This window comes from Castanea sativa, chromosome 1, assembly GCF_040712315.1.
Source record: "Castanea sativa cultivar Marrone di Chiusa Pesio chromosome 1, ASM4071231v1".
Taxonomy (NCBI): domain Eukaryota; kingdom Viridiplantae; phylum Streptophyta; class Magnoliopsida; order Fagales; family Fagaceae; genus Castanea; species Castanea sativa.
The window spans coordinates 8,538,264-8,558,436 of NC_134013.1; the positions used below are offsets into that span (position 1 = coordinate 8,538,264).

Consider the following 20,173-nt stretch of genomic DNA (forward strand, 5'->3'; position numbering starts at 1 on the left):
CTTTAGCTTATGATAATTTGTCAATAACCACATGTTCAGATTCATTCATTTACGTAGTCTTAAAAATGTGCGGCATGTCATAAGAGAACCTTTTGAATTTGCCATATTCAATTCATTGTTTTTATAGTGGGAGATACATAATATAACAATAACAAGTTCACTTTAATTAGGATCTTTTCATGGCTTACAGCTTAGCTGCTTAGGGATATGACCAGAACCTAAAATTTCTAAATCATACAATTAAAAAGAAAAAAGCACAGATCCTATATCCTGATTAGGGGCAGTTATTACTTTTTTTTCTTTTTTCTTTTCAGCTTTCACAATTCTTATACAACCATGCTAAAGAAACCGGGGAAATGTTTGGTTTTTATATCAACAGCTTATATATATATATATATATATATATATATATATATATATATGCACACACACACACATACACTAACAGGTTCTTCTATAGTAACTCTGGGACATGTTACCTATTATTACATTTCGTAAATAAATAAATAAAAGTCAAAATTAAAAGTTAAAAAACCTGAAAATATATGGTGATAAGTTTTTTTTTTTTTTTTTTTTGGAGAAATGTATGGTGAATTGGTGATAAGTTTGATCACAATAATACATAGATACCACACCTTAGAAAAATATTGAAATGCAATAAAAAAAAAATTCATATAGTAATAAGTTTTCACTTCACATGGTAGTAACGGTAATATCAAGTGTACCATTGAGGCTTTGATGATACTATCGTTGTGTGCATGAAAAATTTATTTGAAGCGCTACTGTTCAGACCACTCAACTCATGTTTACCAAGTATCAAGCCACACCTGCGTGGATGTGTGTGTGTGTATATATATATATATTCTTCATCCTGATTGGGAGCATGTGTTAATAAATCTTCAAGTGTCACACTTTATTGTCCTCGCCCTTCTTATGCAAGATAACTTTCAAAAAGCAACTAAAGCATCTGTTAACACCGGGGACCTAGCGACCCATATGTTCTTGTCAATGTTTCTTAAGGCTCGGAAAGAATGTTTAAAAAAAAAGTAAAAAGAAAGCAGAATCTCATCTTGATGATTGCTTGCAACATTGGGCCATTTCAGTAATGGTTAGCTGGCATCCTCCTACTCTCCATAATTGAAATTTTGTTAGGCGTAAGTTTGGATAGCAACGCGTTTGCGTTTAGCAACATGTTTGCGTTTTTTTTATGGGTCCTGTGCACTGTTCTCTGGACCCGCAAGTATGGAATTCAGCAAAAACAACTTTAAAACTAGGTCTCATGGTACTATTCACACATTAAAAAATTATTTTATTACAGTGTTTTCAGTTTTCAGCAATAAGAGGTATCCAAACAGACCCTAGGTAAGAACTTTTTAAGTGCAGAGGTAGGGGCCTCAACTTTTCAAAATTTTCATTTATAGTGTGTGTTTGGCAAAAATTATTTTTGCCAACTTATTTTACTATTTAACTTATTTTTTACTATTATTTATGGGGCCCACTGCACTTTTTGGTATTATTCATGGATCTCATTGTACTATTTTAGCTAACTTTTATCTTTATTTACAGTACTTTCAGCAAAACGTTTTCAGTTTCAGCAAAATAAGCAGATCCCACTGTACTTTTTGGTACTATTCATGGGTCTCACTATACTATTTCAACTAACTTTTACCTTTATCTACCGTACTTTCAGCAAAAAGTTTTCAGTTCCAGCAAAATAAGCGGATCCCACTGTACTCTTTGATATTATTCATGGATCCCACTATACTATTTCAACTAATCTTTACCTTTATCTATTGTACTTTTAGCAAAAAAATTTCAGTTTCAGCAAAATAAGCGAATCTCGGACCCTGAATTAGTATTCTTCTTCTATGTAAGGATTCACAAGCATAGATCTGCTCTTACTTGAAGAAAAAAAAAAACCTTAATAAAAAAAAGTTCCCTTGCACCATCACCATAAATCTCCACATTACATTGCCTCGGCCCTTTGCCTTCACAATTCACCATTTTACCACCTCGACTCACTGGCTGAGCTGTAGTCGGACTTGAAGAATAGCGACTAACTCCCTCCAAACTAGTGTGCCACAATTGTATCTCTCTCTTCATCTGTTTTGTGTTTCTGTGGTTAGTTCAAGAGTTGTGTGTTTTGTTATTTATGACTTTACTGCTGTATACATGATACAAAGTTCAATAGATTATCTTTGTAATTCATTGATATATTTTATTATGTTTATTATATGTAAAATAAACAAGTGGTAAATGTAAATGTTTTCTTTATGTTAGCAGATTATAAATAATCATAATATAAATTTTAGGATCTTGAATTATCATGATTTCACAACACAAATTAATTATAAAGCTTACCTTGATCCATTGCTAAACTCTTTTTAAGATCAAGTCTTAGTATAAAAGACACTTAATTCTTATAGGATTGGTTTCTCTCTCTTGACCCTCTTTTATCTTTAACTATTCAGTGTATTTGATGGGGTAGCTGAATATCTCTTTATAGGTAAAGAGAAGACCAAATTCCTTGTATCTATAATCTCCACTTGCCCATTAAAGTTGGAGTTACTTTGGAAACTTACTTCTCCATTAACCAATGTTTTAAGGACATGTAGCTTCTTATTAAACCATAACATATATGAAGTTATCAAATGGATACGTTATCAAATGAGACAATTTATTCTTACATTCTCTCACTTGGCCCATATGATAACTTACATCAAGGCTTAATAAGATTAACTATTATGTGCACAATGGTACATATCCTCTTACTTTAAATTGGTCATCATAATACTATAATTAAACAACCCACTAATGCGAGTTATGGCGGTTCCATATCAATTATACAACATAATTCCTTCCATGTACTACAACATTAGCAATCTGTTTAACATAGCCCGTCAATGAGAAGTGACTTAAAAGGTCCAACAATAATGTCTCTTTTGTTAGAGACTATTCCTGTTATTATTTATCCATTATCATATATGTACGTACATAAAATAAAACATGAATAATCAAAAACACTTTTAATGAGATCTCCAAGTGTCAAAAGCATAAAGTAATAACAACCATCATGTTCTACGTTCAAGACCCATTCGATCAACATGTCCTTAAATGTCTTAGGAGGTAACTCCTTTGTCAATGGATCTGCAATCATAAGCTATGTGCTTATGTATTCTATTGACACTCGTTGTTTATGAACTTCTTCCTTAACAGTAAGGTATTTCAATTTCATGTGTTTCGCACTATTAGAAAACTTAATGTTTTTAGAGAAAAACACAGCTGGAGAATTATCACAATAAATTCTCAATGGCTTGGAAATAGAGTTAACAATTCCAAGTCCTGAAATAAAATTCTGCAGCCTCAATCCATGAACTGCGGCCTCAAAGCATGCCACAAATTTAGCTTCCTTAGTGGATGTAGCAGTGATAGTTTGCGTTGAACTTTTCCATGATATTTCTCTTTCAGCTAACATGAACAAATAATCAAAAGTGGACTTTCTACTATCAACACATCTAGCAAAATCTAAATCTGAGTAACCAACGACCTCAAGATTATCAGATCTCTTAAATGTGAGCATGTAATCCTTTGTGCCTTGCAAGTACCTTATCACTTTCTTTGCAGCTTTCCAATGATCTAGTCCTAGATTGCTTTGGTATCTTCCTAGCATACCAACTGCAAAGCTAATGTTGAGCCTTGTGCATGTTTGGACATACATTAAACTTCCTATTGCAGAAGTATAAGGAATTCTTTTCATTTGTTTCCGTTCCCATTCATTTTGTGGGCATTGCATAAGGCTGAATTTGTCCCCTTTTTGAATTGGGGCAATCCCCAGTAGAACATTTCTCTATATTGAATCTTTCAACAAATCTTTCAATATATGCTTTCTAAGACAACCCTAACAGTCCACGTGATCTATCTTAGAATATTTTTATTTCTATCACATAAGTTGCCTCACCTATATCTTTCATTTCAAAGTTCTTAAAGAGAAACTTCTTGGTTTCATGCAATAAGCCAAGATCACTACTAGCAAGCAAAATATCATCAACATACAAAATTAAAAATAAAAACTTACTCCCACTAACTTTCAGATAAATACACCGATCAATAGTGTTTTCCTTAAATCCAAAGATGTAATGGTATCATTAAACTTAAGATACCATTGTCGGGAAGCTTGTTTAAGTCTGTATATTGACTTTTTAAGTTCACAAGCTAAGTGTTCCTTACCCTTAATGGAGAAACTTTCAGGTTGATCCATATAGACATCATCTTCTAAACTCCCATTCAAGAAAGCAGTTTTAACATCCATTTGGTGCAATTCCAAATTATAATGAGCTACCAATGCTAAAATGATTCTAAGTGAGTCCTTCTTGGATACAGGGGAGAAGGTCTCTTGGTAATCAATGCCTTTTTTTTTTTAGTGAAACTTTTGGCCACAAGTCTAGCTTTAAATCATTCGATATTGCCCTTAGAGTCACACTTGGTCTTAAAGGCCCACTTTCTACCAACTTTCTTGTATCCTTCAAATAATTCGACGAGATCCCAAAATTTATTTTGGTCCATTGATTTCATTTCATCTTTCATGGCATCCATCCATTTAATAGAATAAACATTTTTTATAGCTTGTGAAAACTAAACCAGATCCTTACTTGTTCCTATATCAAAATCAGATTCATGTAGATAAACCATATAATCATCAGAAATAACAGACTTTCTTTCTCTTTGAGATCTTCTTAATGCTATTTCTTGTGGTTCTTCTACCACCTGTTCATTGGTGAGCATCTCATTATGGAGTACTGGTTCATTAATTTGTTAAACATTGTTTGGTTGTTCAACAATTGTTGAAACAACAATTTCATTTAAAGTTATAGGTAGTGGAACTTGTACCCTAATTTCTTGAACATCCACATTTCGTAGATTATCACTCCCATTGATTTCACAATTTTCAATGAATCTAGCATCATCGATTTTCACAATTCTCGTACTATGGTTAGGACAGTAGAACCTATACCCTTTATACTTTTCAGGGTAACCTATAAAGTAACCACTGATTGTTCTTGAGTCTAATTTCTTTTCAAGTGGATTATAAATTCTAGCCTCCGCGGACAACCCCAAACATGCAGGTGTCTTAAACTCAGTTTCATTCCTATCCACATCTCAAAAGGAGTTTTTGGAACTGCCTTCCTAGGAACCCGATTTAATAAATACACAGCGATCTTAAGAGCATACATCCAAAATAATAAAGGTAATGTGGAATTACTTAACATACTCCTAACCATATCCATTAGAGTACGATTGCGTCTTTCAGTTACACCATTTTGTTGTGGTGTACCTGACATAGTATATTGTGCACAAATGCTATGCTTTTCAAGGAGTTTAGCAAATGAGCTTGGGCATTGCCCTGATTCATCATACTTTCCATAATATTCACCACGTCTATTTGATCTAATGATTTTCACTTTTTTTTTTCTAATTGCCTTTCTACCTCAGTAATGTACACCGCAAGGGCTTCCACTGCTTGAGATTTTTCATGCAATAAAAAAGTATAAGTGTAACGTGAAAAATCATCTATAATTCTTTACCGAAAGATGGAGCATCAAAAGGCCCAAAAATGTTTGTATAGATAATTTCAAGAAGCTCTGTTCTTTTTGTGGCACTTTTCTTAGTGTGTTTGGTTTGTTTGCCCTTAATACAATCCACACACACACCGAGATCAGTAAAATCTAGGTTTAAGAGAATCTCATCTTTTACTAGTCTCTCTAACCTTTCTCTAGAAATGTGTCTCAGCTTTTTATGCCACAAATTTGGGGAATTTTCATTAATTAGGCTACATTTAGTACTATTACTACGATGCAAGGTGAGAAGGGTTTTAGAAAATTCATCATGAAGCTTAAATTTGTACAAACCATCGGAAAGAATACCATAACCAACAAAAGACGTATTCTTAAATAAAGTAAAACTTTTATTCCCAAATTTTATAAAATATCCATCAAGATCAAGTTTAGGCAAAGAGGATAAATTTCTAAAAAGAGAAGGAACATAAAATGTTTGAAACAAATCTATGTGTTTATTGGTATCTAGAATAAACGATAAGTCCCAATTGCTTCAATTGGTGTTTTGACCCGATTTCCCAACAATACAAAATTCTCATTTGGATTTATGGACTGGATTGAAAGAAATCCCTGCATCGTATTTGAAATATGAGTAGTAGCCCCAAAATCAAACCGCCAAGTATTAGAAGGAGCTTCAGTTAGGTTTGATTTGAAGATCTACCTTTTCTTTCGAACAATTGCCTACGTTTTGGGCAATCTTTCTTAAAATGTCCCAACATTTTACAAAAGTGACATTTATAATCGCAATTTTCCTTCTTTTGAGGCTGACCAGTTGGATTAGGATCACTTGCTTTGCATGATCCATGCTTTAAGCTTTTTTTAGGCTTCCTCCATTTTCTTTCAGCTTCTGATTTATGAGATGAATTGAATATTGCTCAAGTTGCTTGAGTCTTGCCTCTTCTTGATTAAGCATAATGGCTAATTGATTTACATTCCACTTATCTTTCATAATGTTATAATTAATTTGAAATGACCCATATTGCGGAGGCAAGGAATTTAATATAAATTGAATGAGAAAAAACTCATCCACATTCATCCCTAGAGTCTTTAATTGGGCAGCCAAATTTGTCATTTCAATGGCATGTCCTGTATCCTACACTTACCATCAAATTTCATGGTGGTAAGTTTAGCCATTAATGTCCCTGCAAGGTACTTGTCAGTTGTTTTGAAACGATCTTCCAGATTTGAAAGGAATTCTTTTGCACTATCAGTTTTAGGAAGTGTTGTCTCAATATTGTTTGCAATGGTCATTCGCATAAACCTGATACTTAGTCTATTTGATTTTTCTCATGCTTTATAGAAAGCCTTTTCTTTCGCACTGCTTGTATCAGTAAGAGTAGATGGTTTCTTAGATCCAAGTGCTATATCAAGATTCAGTACACCGAGGTGAAACTGAACTTGTTCTTTCCAATCTGAGAAATTTGTTCCATTTAGCTTGAGAGTAGACGAAGCATGTGAATGAAGTGAAACAGGGACTGATACTGCAAAGAATGTAATAACATATGCTCACTACATTAGTGCTAAGAGATATCGATTAAAGAAAAATAAACCAAAATGAAACACATGTTTAAACAATGATACATAGTATTGCCGTGATTACCTTTGGGCTATTCTTATGGTAAACTATTAAACAGTTATGGTGATTCCCTTTCACCTAATAGGACTAATTAATAAATTATTCATAATTAAGTTGGTATGTTACCTTTGGGTATCTGTTCCAATCTCAACCATGAATATTCATAAACTATCCTATTCCAATTTATCAATCACTTGAAAGTGGTGCACCTTTGGGGCAACCTAATATTCTTGTGATTAAAAAATTGTGAGTTGCAAAGTCACTAATTTTTAACACTAGAAAATGTGTTAAATTTCAGTTATTTTGACTTGTTATCTATGCGACTTTTCGATTGGGCCACTTTGGTAACTACCAATACATATCAAAATACAGACCCCAAATCAAAATTAATGGCTTTGCATAAACATTAAATTAATGGGATACATTATAGCAATACAAATATAAATGTTTGTGCTATACATGTTTACATCGAAACAAATATGTCCCTTCTTTCATAAAAGACATCAATGAAATACTTGATCGAACAATAACTTATAGTCTTGATAATATTAGTAGTTTATTACAATATTAAATAAACTAAATTTAGCAATTCAACATTCATTGCATTTAAAAGAGTGAACATAATGCGATGGTCACTCTACAAGTATAAGTGCTTGTGGGGTGTGAAGGACAATGACCGAGGTTTAAGAGCTTCACACACACATACACTTAGATTATGTTAGAGTAGAATTCTATCTTGTATAAAAAAAATAAAAAAAAAGTACATAATGCGGAAAAATTAATAGAACAATAAATGACAATCTCAAAGTATAAAAGAGTTTATACCATAACTATTCATGAATGTCAGATGATATTATATTCTTAATTTAAGATTTGAGATTTTAGCATTAAACATTAAAGTTGTTAATCTTTAAATAAACAATAAAATAGATTCAGCAAAAAAAAAAATTAAATTAAATAGACTAGTACCTTCAAATAATCTACAATCTATATTTTGTTTTTAAATTTTACAATAGTAGCTGACTTGTGGTTTTATTTGATGTTTATACTTGTTAAGAATGGTTCCAAAAATTAAATTTAGTTATTGTTATATATTATATAATTATATTTGATCAAGATTATTTTATAGAGACAAATTTACATTTCAGTTATTTGGTTTAATTTTCCTAATTGCACAGAAAGAGATTACTAAAAAAATTTAGTTTAAAATCAATTCTAAATTGCTAAAAGCTTTATAGTTTCACGAACATCTCATGGTTCTTTAAACATAGATAATTTATGAAATTTTGCTTCGTTATTTAATTTTTTTTCGCGCTTAACTTGGCCCCTCCTAAAAAAAATTTATGGCTCTACCATTGTTTTTAATGTACTTTATTTGAACCCTACTCATCTCCCATGTAAAAACAAAATTAACACCAATATGTTCTCCTAAAATAAAAATAAAAAACTAATATGTTAAATTACAAATTACATTTCTAAAGTTTCAAAATTATGATATACTCGCTTCCATCAAAGCACCGGCCTAGCAATTTTAAGTTCAAATTTAGTTTTTAAAAAAAAAAAATCCCAAACATAAGGTGCAAAATCAAAACAAATATAAACATAGAGGGTGTAAAAAAATCAAAACAAAAACAAATATAGAGGGGCTTGTTGGAGTCTTATCATTAGGGGAGAACGATTCAACCTTTTGAAACTTTAAAGAGCAAAATTAAAATTACCTACAAACTTAAGGAAATATAAATTACACTGCGAACAAACAGAACTGGGCTTTTCAAAACAATACGAAGGCCGAACTTGGAGGTCCGTTATGGCCCAATAAAATAAAGGTGGGTTGGTGTTTCTTTGGGCCCACACGGTCATTGTGGCCCATTGAGAAACAAACAGAGGGCTGGAATTTTGAGAATTTGAGGCCGGTGATGGTGATAGCAGAGATAGAGAGAGCAGGCTTGGCCGTGGAAAGCAATGGAGCTGGGCGGTGCTTGCAGCTCTCATCGCCGCCTTTATTGCTGTGGCTGTGTATTCGAAAACTATAACATCTTGTCATTGTGCCAAGGTAAATTCTCCTTATTTTTCTGCGTGTTTGTGCGTGTTTTTTTCGAGTTTCATTATTTTTTGTTTTCCCTGTTTGGCTACTGAGAAAAGCACTTGTAAAAAAGCTTGTTATGTTTGTTTGTTCAGCGAAAAAGCCAAAATCAAGCCTAAGTTTAGATGAGTCAAGCTTCGTAAACAAGTTTGTGAACATGAGACTTAACTTTAACTACATATAAGTTTGTATATAGGTTTGTATGGTATCAAATTATTATTTTTAGTTTATTGATAACATAAATAGTTCATTATTAGTAAAAATTCATAAATTTGTGAAGAGGTGAAAAATTTTAGTTATGATTTTACTATATATGTGGGAAAAAAGGTTAATCAAGTAGGTTGTGAACAAACTTGAGCTTGTTCGACAAGAAGTTGAACGAAACTTGAACATGTAATCTTGTTTGATGATGAGCTCGAGTTTGGTTTGTGTTCGAAATAAAATTAAATGAACAAGCTTGAATTTTTAATTTGTGTTCTTCTTGATCATTGTAATTTGGGTTAATAATTTCTGCCACTGTAGAACATTTCTAGTGTACTTGGGTTGGCTATTCTTTAATAAAAAGTTCTTACATTATTTATCAAAAAAAGAATACTCAATTTGACTTGGCTCGTTTATAGTGCTATTACTGAGAAAATGAAGGGAAATACATAGGAAGGAGTGGAAAACTGTGATGGTTATGATTTTATGTTGTGTTTAGTTTGAGGGAAATGGAAGCAGTTTTTCATTTATGGGTCTAATCACTGTATGCATTTATGTTGAACTAGTTTTGTCATATCATTTGGTTTTTGTAATTAACCTTTTTTCATAGTTTTTTTTTTTGGGGGGGGGGGGGGTGCTGTTAGGTGTTGAGATGGGGAATTGGAATTGGATTTGATTTGATTTGAATTTTACTCTGTATGATCTTTGACCGTTAAATGGGTTTTTGGAGTTTCAAATTTGTGCAGTATACTGGGATTGTGGAGGATTGTTGTTGTAATCACGAGACTGTGGACTGTCTTAACGAGGAAGTGTTGCGTTGCATCCATCACTCCAAGAGCTTGTTAAAACCCCATGCTTCCAGTATTTCAAGGTTTGCTAGTTGTTTAATCAATGTATTGGCAAGAAGTAGACTGATTACATGAGAACTACTATCTATTGAATAAAATTTTGAAAGTATATATAAAAAAAAATAAAAAACGCTTGGCACAATTTTGATTATTTTAATAATTGAAATTTACTTTTACTACAACATTAAGATAAATATTGGTGGTGCAAAACGAATTAGCATAAGAAACAAGGCATGGATCTCTTTCAGACATTAGAAGTTTGCCAGTCCTCATATACCAAATATTAATCTATATGATTGATTATATGTGCAATATTGTTAATGCAATGTTACAAACTTAGGTCTTTCTTGAGGTGTAAATTTGAATAGTGTAACTATACAATGAACTACAGCTCTTCCTGGCCTGATGATGGTATGTGCTGTCTGCGGGATTGCAGTGTTTGTGACTGCGCAGAAAGTGAGTTCCCTGAATCATTTAAGAGGCCCATTATGGCCTCTCAACAGATGATCCTATCTGTCAAGAAGGAAAGCTACAGGCAGTTGTGGATTGTACAATAGATAGTAAAGCTTTCAGAGGCTGGACAGTAACAGACACTCCCTGGACAATTGATGATGAAACTGATAATTGCTCATATCATATCGTTCTTGCACAATTCAATTTTTATTATTATTTTTTTGGTAATGTTCGTTTAAATATGTGTATGAGTTTATTGCTCTTGATACCAGTTAAGAGAATCATCTTTAAAATGATAAATCGTTCAAGTGTTGATGTAAATGACAAATATGTGGGCATGAAGGAAATTGCATCTGCCCAAATATTTTCCCTTTCCTCCTTACAACTAGACAATGGAAATACCTTTTCCTTCCATTGTTCTCACTCATTTTCCCCTTCCTTCTTTCCACCAAACCAAATGCACTATGTAGTAATTATTGTTTGTTTAGGATGGTGTTCAAATCCTTGTCTGGTATCATGGTGTTACTGCTCTTGGTTTCAAATATTACTCTCAAAGATGGAGAAACTGCAGAACAAGTTTCACTCCACATATTTCCACTTTCACTTTGATTGCTGTACTGCTAATTTGACTGGCTCATGACTTTGGAAATGATATAACAATTTCATTGGCATTGCAGTGGATTGATGGATTGTGTAGGATGCAAGAAGTGTTGTATGTGGGGAAAGCTTCAGGTCCTTGGTCTGGGTACTGCATTGAAAATCCTGTTCTCTGTTGATAATCAGGAACACTCAGATCAGACTGTAAGCATTTCCTACAGTAATTCTGAAATTCCAAATTATCTTTAGGTGGCATGTTTCCAATTATTAGGTAGCATGTCATTTTTATTTGTCACTTTCTGTTTCTGGACTTCATACAGTAGTATCCATAAATTTCTCTTCAAAGTGCAAAAGTTCAACAGCAAAAAAAGTAACATAATATGCACTTTGGCTTACTAGTGAGGGGACTTTTTTCTTTTTTTAACACTAAAGCATGTTGCATTGGCCTTCAGCTGCCATTGCAATGGAATGAAGTGATTGCCGCGATGAATTTACTAAATCGACTGCGTGTCTGTCAAATTTGTCCATGAAATGGGACTTTCAGTTGAAATGTTTGTGGAAGGACAGATTTCTTTACCTGGTGCCCCAAATAGTTTATGGGAAAGGATATGGGCATTCATAGTTAAAAACCGAGGTATACCCTGCTCTATTAGCAAATCTCTTTAAGTTTAGGTTGTTTATTTATTTATTATTATTATTTGGCTAAGCATATTGTTTTCTATTTTTGTTTATGTTTCTTGCAGGTAAATAGTAATCGGTGAGAATTAAATTTGAAACAGCTATACATTATGTCCAAAGGATAGGTTATTAGGAAAGTGCAGTGTGGGTTATGAAAGATATGATAGATGTACAAAAATCATTGAAAGACATATGAGGTAGTAAATTTGTAATTTTCTGGATTTGAAAATTTTGAAGATCAGGAGGACGATACATATGGCATTTTCCTTGATTTCTTTGTTTCTTACTTCTTTTTGGTTCAGATTCTGCATGCAAATGTAAGATCTAATTGTGCACACCCCAAGACCCACCCCATGCAAAAAGGATGAAAATTTTGAGTGCTATGCTTGATGCTTCTTGCTGACTTTTTAGTTTCCAAAACAATCATTCTGTAAATTCAGTCGACTCACTTGACCCGTTGATTGGAGGTTTTGTTTCTTGGGCCAGAATTGTGTGTATGTGTGTGTTATTTTTACTGAATTCTTTTTTAATAGATTTTGATTTTTCTCCTTCCTTTCTTTAAAGTATTGCATTAGTACTAGTCGACCATCTCACTGTTCTTTAGCACTATGATTGCTGCTGAGTTTCTATAAGTCAATTTAATGTATAAAGTTTAAAGCAGATGTTATAGCATAATTTGTTTCAGTTGCCCAAAGCCCTAGATCTTGACCAGGTGTGCATATCTTACAATGAAATGGCATTAATATTACTCAACTTATAATACTTTTGTAGGCTTAATGTAATGGCAGACAATTAAGTAATATTAATGTTATAGGCTTAATGTTTCTTTCTCGTACTTTGGCATTAATATTACTCAACTTATAACTTTGAGTACTATTCCTTATCCGTTAATTGTTTCTTTCTGCCTCTGACCTGTTAAATCTGCACTCTTATTCTGAATTAGATTACGCTACTCTATATTGTTATACTTCATAGAAAATCATTTAGAGATTCAATTTCACCTTGTTGATGAAATTTCCACTTAGTTTTTGAAAATTTGAATTGTGCATTACACTTCAACTTAAGAATTGCAAACCATCAAATGAGCATTACATTATTAAGTTACAGTATACAAAACCACATAAAGTAACATGAAATTCTGTTATGATAGAAAACTTAAAACCATTAAAAAAATTCTCTTTCTTTTCAATCAAACTTGTAAAAGATCCCTGGTGATCTCGTCAACGAGTCCATTAAGCATGTGCCTTTCCACATCCCTTATGACATCGTCTTTTTCAAGCAATGCAAACATCATGTCGTTCCAACCCAAGTCCCACATACAATTCACGTCAGGAACACTATGGTAGACATCAATCTCTAGCATTTTAGGCAGGTAGTCTTCAACATCACATTTAGGATTCCCATTCCTTCCGTACAATTTCAATGTCTCAAAGTCTTTATTCAACTGCTTAACCAATTTGTCCAATGATGTTACCTTTGTGGAATGGATTGATATCTTCATGCAAGGATGAATGATGAACTCTTGCCTTCTACCTTTCCGTTTCATCACTTCGTAACCGCAGTCTAATATGAGCTTGCTTTCTTCATCTTGACAATTGTAACTGCTGGCATGAAGAATGTTGAAAGGAATATTTAGTTTGAAAAGGGCCTCTGCAGTGTTGAGGAATAGTTCACTTGTTATCAGTATCTGCTTTAGGCAGTTTTCACTTTCAGTTAATGGCTCTTGCATTCCTAATTTGGGAATTTTCTGGTGTTCCAGGTGTGAGGGGTAAGAGATGTCTGTGCTGTCGTCAGTGGTTCCTGCAACATTTAACATTGAAATTTAAATACAAAATTCATTATTTATTCACGTATTAGTTGTGATCTTCATTGTATATATGTAATTTTGTGTTGCCAATTGCCATAATTGTTGATGGAATAGGGATATATGATGATTTTGAAAGTTGGCATGTTGTGCATGGCTTGAAAATTGTAATACTTTTGTAGGCTTAATGTACTAATGCAATGAAAACGGTGGTTCTCTTCCCCCCCCCCCTTTTATTCATGTTTTGTGGGGGAGTGGGGTTTGACAAAGTGGAGGCATAATGATTTATGTTGGTCTGAGAGGGAAAAGATTTATTGGAATTACATGTAGTAAACGTTGTACCAGAGAATGAACAATAAGCCATTGACATGGTTAGGGGTGACCAACTTGGTGCTAATTCTTGCTCTGCTTTTTGGTAGTAAGGGAGGTAAAATTTTCTACTTCTGGAAGGTGGATACTTAAATTGCAAATGTTAGGTTGTACTTACCGGTAAGTACATTTGATGTAAATTTGCTAGCCTTGAGTACATCACCGTCAAAAATAGGTGCTTGATGTTGCTGATCATTACTAATTGTTGAGACCATGTTTTGACTCTGCATGACATTCAAAGTTTATGTAAGCTCCCTACCGAATTCAAAGATAACAAGTTTTGTGGACAAAGAAGTACGTTGTAATTTGAATGATATATAGATTTGTGGTTTACGCAAAAATAAAGAACAACACTTACGCCGTCAGGTGGAGGCACAATTGGTTCTTTTAGGCTTTGGAATCTGTCACCTGGAGGACTGTACAAAGGAGAAGCCTGTTCTTCTTCTTTTGTTAGTTGTGCTACATTCAATGGATGGATACTTGACACTGATTTGTTGGATTTGACGATGTGTGATACTGCTTCTTTAGACTTGTTGCCTCTTACTTGTTCTGCTCCTTTGTAACCACTGAATTTGTCATTCCTTTTTGGTTTCACATCCTGCAAATTGGAGCTCTGATGTTTTAATGGCCTTGCAAAGTTCTGCAGTGTTCCATGTCTTCTGGTTGCTACTTCATCAATCTTTCGAGGGGTCTCACTTTTACGTGCTCTTGTATTTTTTGTCTTATGCATGGCTGGTAGATGAACAGCTTTCTCCTCCATAATGGATGGAATACGAGCTTTTTCTCTTCCTGGTTCAGATTCTGGGGCTCGCGGAGAACAATTTTGATCTGAGCTCCTATTCACTAAAGCTTTCACGTGGAAGGTTAAATCAGTGGAATTTTTACCCATGAATAAATCTTCATGGTTTCTTCCGTTTGGAAATCCTTCCAATTGTGTTGCATCAGTAGCTTCTGAAGAACTTTTCTTACTTTGTGCAGCTTGGTTCATACGCGGATGCTTCTTTTGCATATTTATCGTTTCATGCAGGGGTTTTGATGAACTCTTAAATGTCATTTCACTTCCTCTTTGTTTACTCATCTGCAACTTCTGTTTTGCACTCTGCTGCTCCCACTCTTTTCCCTGATTCTTCTGTTCCTGTTGCTCAGGTTTCTGGAGAATATATGGTTGTTGTAATCCAAGGTTCTGAGACTTTTCTTGATTGTTTGGCAGAAGCATGTTTGCATATCTCTTTTCTGTTTGAAGAGTGCTGTCTTTGTACCCTGTTTTTCCTTGTAGAATCACTCTAGCTTCAGATCTTTTATTTGCCTTTGCATCCATCTGGTGTGGTTCTTCCCTTGAAATTAATTCCATGGTGTTGCCCATTCCTGTGCTGCTCTGTTCCCTGTGCTTTGTATCATCATGTTTTCTTTCTTTGTCCTGAATATACTTTTGACTACCAGTATTCTGATATAACTGGGCTATATTGCTTTGCTGCTTTTCAATTTTGGTGGTGGCCTTCTCTGAGCTTGTCCTTAAATTAATTTTTTCCAAATCCTTTTGAGGTGGTTTTCCATTATTAATAACTGCCTCCAAACTGGCACTGCGTGTATGTGGGCTTTTCCCTGCTTGCGGTGCAAATGCAGCATCCTGAATGACATGATTCCTTTTAGCTTCTATCACTTTTTCCTTTTTGGGGCGTTCATAATTCATGGTTTCTTTAGTCTTCAGTACAGCATTCTTGGTGCTTCCCTGTGCCATATGCTGTGAGGGCATCCCTTCTATTTTCTGCCTGGGAGTTGAATCTTTCTGTCTGGTGGATTTTGTATCTACTTTTTGTGGGACGTCATCCAGTCCCATTAGTTTTGCAATAACATTTGAAATCCTCCCCTTTTCTGGTTTGGATTGAGATGAACTAGAGTGATTCTTCTGTTCTGAGAATGCAGCAGGAGTCTTGATATTGGGGCCATAGCTAGCTGATTGCTTGTGGGAAACTGATTTTGAACTAATTAGTGCTTGGTTTTCATGGTTGTAGTTTGTAGCTTCTGCACGGTAAGTCAGAGCTGTCAGCCTTTGCTTGAGATCATTCCTTTCAACTTCTTGGATATTATGAGAACGTCTTGAGGGCTTGTCAAAGGAAAACCTTGGTAAGGCAAGTTGCTTCTGCTCGGGCATTGGGACTGTATTCTCTTCGTTGTCTTCATCATCCTCTAGTAATACAATCCGATTTTTCCTCTGTGGGCTGACCATGTAGTCTGATGCCTCTTGCAAGTTTACAAGCATCCGCAGAGACTCTTCCAAATCCATGGCCCCTTTTAACAGTTCCTTCCCAATTTCTATCGAGTATCCATCAAAGTTAAGGCCATTAGAGCATGCTCTCAGAATCTGGTTTAGCTTCTGTGCCCCTTTTGATATTTCATTAATGTGGAGGTGAGAGAGAGCGGGGAAGGGATTACTTGAAGACCTCTGCCTATCTGCTCTGCCTCTCTCCATCTTGCCAAAGTCCTTGGATGTCCTGCCAATTTGGTGGAGGAAACCCAACATTGAATTATTGCCAGAGGAATCTGTTCTTATTAGCTTTCCTCCATTTTCGATGGCAAAAGCCAGAGCCATGGATAGACTTCCTATTTGTTCTGAGTTCCGACCACCTCCATAAGGAACAACCTGTCCTGAAGCTTCTTGAATGATGGATGGTCTACTGCTTTTATTAGACCTATTCTGTACATTTGTAGTTCTGGAACCAATCTGCAGGAAATTAAGCAATTGACTCAAGTAAGTTCCTGCCCTCTGCTTCAACTATTAAAAAAGATTGCAACAAAGTTAGGTAGCTTACAGGTTCATGGGATTTTATGTTCCTGGATCCCTTATGAGTTTGCTTTGAGTAAGCATAAGCATCTGTACATACACAAGATAGAGCAACACAGGATGTAATTATATATCTCTTGATTGGTTTTTAACTCAAGGTAATTATATTACTTTCACAGTTTTTGAACTCTAAACAGCATTGTGTTGCTCACTATGAGCAATTGGGGATATTAATAGTAGAAAGCCACTTTTGTTTTTTTTTTTTTTTTTTGGATATTCCGTCGTATTTCCTTTTGCCGATTGAAACTTTAGCATCTCTGTAGTGCATATGCACTCAAGTATACCTTTACACTGAAGTCTGTTCAAGGAAGAGAAAAAAATCATCCCTGCGGGCAGCCAACCAACCCCATTTTCTCTCTCTTTTCCTTTTCTTAGACAAATATATCTCCACTATTTTCCTTTTGCTCCTAAAATTTTCCTATTTTACATATTAATTTATCTGTCTGGGAGTGCAATGCCATGAGAAACTGGAAGGCAGGGCTCGAGAAGTTTTCATATTATGGTCATGAGCTATGTATATTGAATGAACCGCCTAGCAGTGTCAAGTGTAAACTACCTAATGGTTCCAGTTAGTAAATCAATTCAGTTTGCCTTTGATATTTGTGAGTATAATTTGCATCTGGTTTTGTCAAAATCCCTCTGTAATTGAACAAAATGTAAACTCACGGAAGATGGATGTATTTAATAGCATTGTTATCTCTCTCTCTCTCTCTCTTTTTCGGCTTAGGAAGTACATGGTTAACTTAATGGCACTCAATGGGCAATGGCTGACTCCGCTGGATATCGAAATATTTTATCTTTAATATATTATTATTATTATTATTATTATTATTATTATTATTATTATTTTAAATTGAATCATCGGCCAGTAGATGATCTTTCATGGTATGATGTATAAGTTTTTTAGGAAACAAGTTAAGTTCAGTGTTTTCTTCTTCTTCTTTATTATTATTTTTTAATATTCTTTTGCTAAGCAACTTGATAGTGCTTTCACTGTTTCACATATTAACCCCTTTTTCTTTTCAAGAAAGACACGTGACAAAGTTCTTTGATTCTTTCTCCTATAATTGTTTTTCAGCTTCCAAATGATACTTCCAGACTTCTTTGGTGTTGCTTGAGTTTATTGAATTAGAATCTCAACTCAGTAAAATAGTTCAGGATAAAGTCTGAACCATGCTTCAATTTGAAGCAAATCAAATGGCCCAACAGCAAAAATTAGGCAGAAGTCATTCTTTCTTGGAGATGACTATGCATGCAGAAGTAAATGTTAATTTTGTACCTTGAAGGTCTTGTTTCATGCTCTTTGCTTGTGTGTAACAATTTAAATGCCTAAATTTGACTTGACACAATTAATGATTATATGATTCCAATGCAAATACGTGATAGATACTTACCTATAGCCATTGAGTTTGAACGGTTTGAGCTTTTAGACGCAGCTACGTGTTCCTTGCGTAACCGGAGATCATCCAACAGCTTCTGCGCAAAATCCGATCTCTTCGCCATGTTGTGCTTGCAAGAGGGTGTCTCAATCTTGAGCTCTGGTGGAAAGAAAATGGCAGAATGTCTTTACATTGTATATGGGCTGTATTTCTTTTACAGGCAAGAGAGGAAGGAATGTTATGTTTCTTGAGGAATAAAATGTTTCTTTTCTAGTTGGTGGGGCTCTTTCAGAGTTGGGTGAGGTGGGAAGTCCAGTCCAAAGCAATCTAATTGAGTTTTGAAAATTTATCCTCAATGGTTGACGTGAACGTTAGATCTCACACTCTCTTTCTGACGTTTGTGTGCGCTAGCTTTTATTCTAATCCAAGCAATGCTAGAGGATTCAGACGTCTTCTATTTCAAGCTTCTTCACGAGGAACTTTCTACCCTTTTTTTTTTTTCTTTTCTATATTTTATGTTCACTATTTACTAATTGCTACATATCCTTGAAAGGGTCTTCACATTTTGTGCTTCACGACATATTTCATGATGACACAAGGAAGGTGAGGAAATAGCAAAATGACATTTGAGCATGGTGTACACATTTACCTGGTGCTGTAATCATTGTACACATGCCACACTTGATGTAGCTGCCATCTACAGTCTTATAGAGTTGATGGAGTGTCTTCGAAATTGTGTCAGGGAATCATCTTATGAGCGATGTGGACTCTCCGTGAGAGAGAGAGAGAGAATTTCTTTTACCTAAATGAATCAAATGTAATTACCAATCTATAGGAACCTCTCTCTAAATCTTAGTACCAAGATATAGCTAATTGAAGAGCTACCTTCTTTCCTAAACTACAAATGCATTGAATGATCATCAAAACATAACCATCTTCCATTGGGACTTGATCAGCCTTGCTGGGAAAGCCCATGACAAGGCACAACCAATACATGAATTTCTGAAGGCTCACTTTCATGATTCATGAACCGCTACATTTGCTTCTCTACTTACCCAATTTAAAACTACAGCTTCCTAAAGTAAAAAGTAACCCGACAAGTCCCTAACATCGTCTATTAATATTGGAGATAACTCCCAGCATGGACATTGCATGCGCTTGATTAATAAATCCATGCACACACACACACACTTGCATCTCCTTAATTCAGCTTCAATAACTACTTCTGGAACCCCTTGTTTGCTTGGCCAAATTGACTACCCAACAAATCCCCAACGCTTCTACAACTTCCAATTTACAAGCCTGGATGATCCTCATGCATGTTTCAATTATCTGACACTGCCAAGCTACCATAGCGCTCTCAAACATTTTAACCACCATGTGTGGATGTCTTTCAGTGAGACCTGACAATTGCATGGTAACTTGGCTTCTTAATCTTAGCTCCTATTATCTATATCTATAAACAATCCAACGCAATTGAAGCACACAAAGAAAACTCTCCTCAAGTGCATTTTATGACTTTCTTGCATTTTTAATTTCCAAAATTTTCCCCCACAATGCCTTTCCACTTTGATCTAATCTCATACATAGGTTGCTTCAATATGTTGGCTTCATTTCACAGGAAACTGGCCTTTACTATTGCCAACCCAAATCAGCTTATCAGGCCTGCGCAACAATGGTAATTAGGATTCTTTTGATGGATGTATGAGTTTTCTTGCCAAACAAATTATT

The 20,173-nt window shown here is 34.7% G+C and overlaps 1 protein-coding gene and 1 long non-coding RNA gene across 7 annotated transcripts; one reads left to right on the forward strand and one right to left on the reverse strand.

Annotated features, from left to right (window-relative positions):
- Nucleotides 1–9,083: 9,083 nt before the first annotated feature.
- On the forward strand, nucleotides 9,084–13,443 carry LOC142621239 (uncharacterized). 6 transcript variants are annotated; one of them, XR_012841731.1, is made up of 6 exons: nucleotides 9,084–9,241; nucleotides 10,219–10,343; nucleotides 10,712–11,574; nucleotides 11,823–12,004; nucleotides 12,114–12,245; nucleotides 12,351–13,443. It is a non-coding gene; the product is annotated as an uncharacterized LOC142621239 (long non-coding RNA). The 6 variants fall into 6 exon arrangements; XR_012841733.1 differs by lacking the exon at nucleotides 12,351–13,443 and having other exon boundaries at nucleotides 10,712–10,997; nucleotides 11,451–11,574; nucleotides 12,114–12,316; XR_012841737.1 differs by lacking the exon at nucleotides 12,351–13,443 and having other exon boundaries at nucleotides 10,712–10,903; nucleotides 11,451–11,574; nucleotides 12,114–12,316.
- On the reverse strand, nucleotides 13,031–18,756 carry LOC142621229 (uncharacterized). Its single transcript, XM_075794551.1, has 5 exons — nucleotides 18,458–18,756; nucleotides 17,032–17,093; nucleotides 14,580–16,943; nucleotides 14,340–14,445; nucleotides 13,031–13,848 (listed from the first exon to the last, which is right to left on the reverse strand). The coding sequence occupies exons 1-5, from the start codon at nucleotides 18,564–18,566 to the stop codon at nucleotides 13,238–13,240; spliced, it is 3,252 nt and encodes a 1,083-aa protein (XP_075650666.1). The 5' UTR covers nucleotides 18,567–18,756; the 3' UTR covers nucleotides 13,031–13,237.
- Nucleotides 18,757–20,173: the final 1,417 nt, after the last annotated feature.

Coding starts and splice junctions, on each gene's coding strand:
- LOC142621229 (XM_075794551.1), bottom strand. CDS start 18,566: ATGGCGAAGAGATCGGATTTTGCGCAGAAGCTGTTGGATGATCTCCGG. Junction 17,094..18,457: donor TTCAAACTCAATGGCTATAG/GTAAGTATCTAT, acceptor GTGTATGTACAG/ATGCTTATGCTTACTCAAAG. Junction 14,446..14,579: donor TTGTGCCTCCACCTGACGGC/GTAAGTGTTGTT, acceptor AATGTCATGCAG/AGTCAAAACATGGTCTCAAC.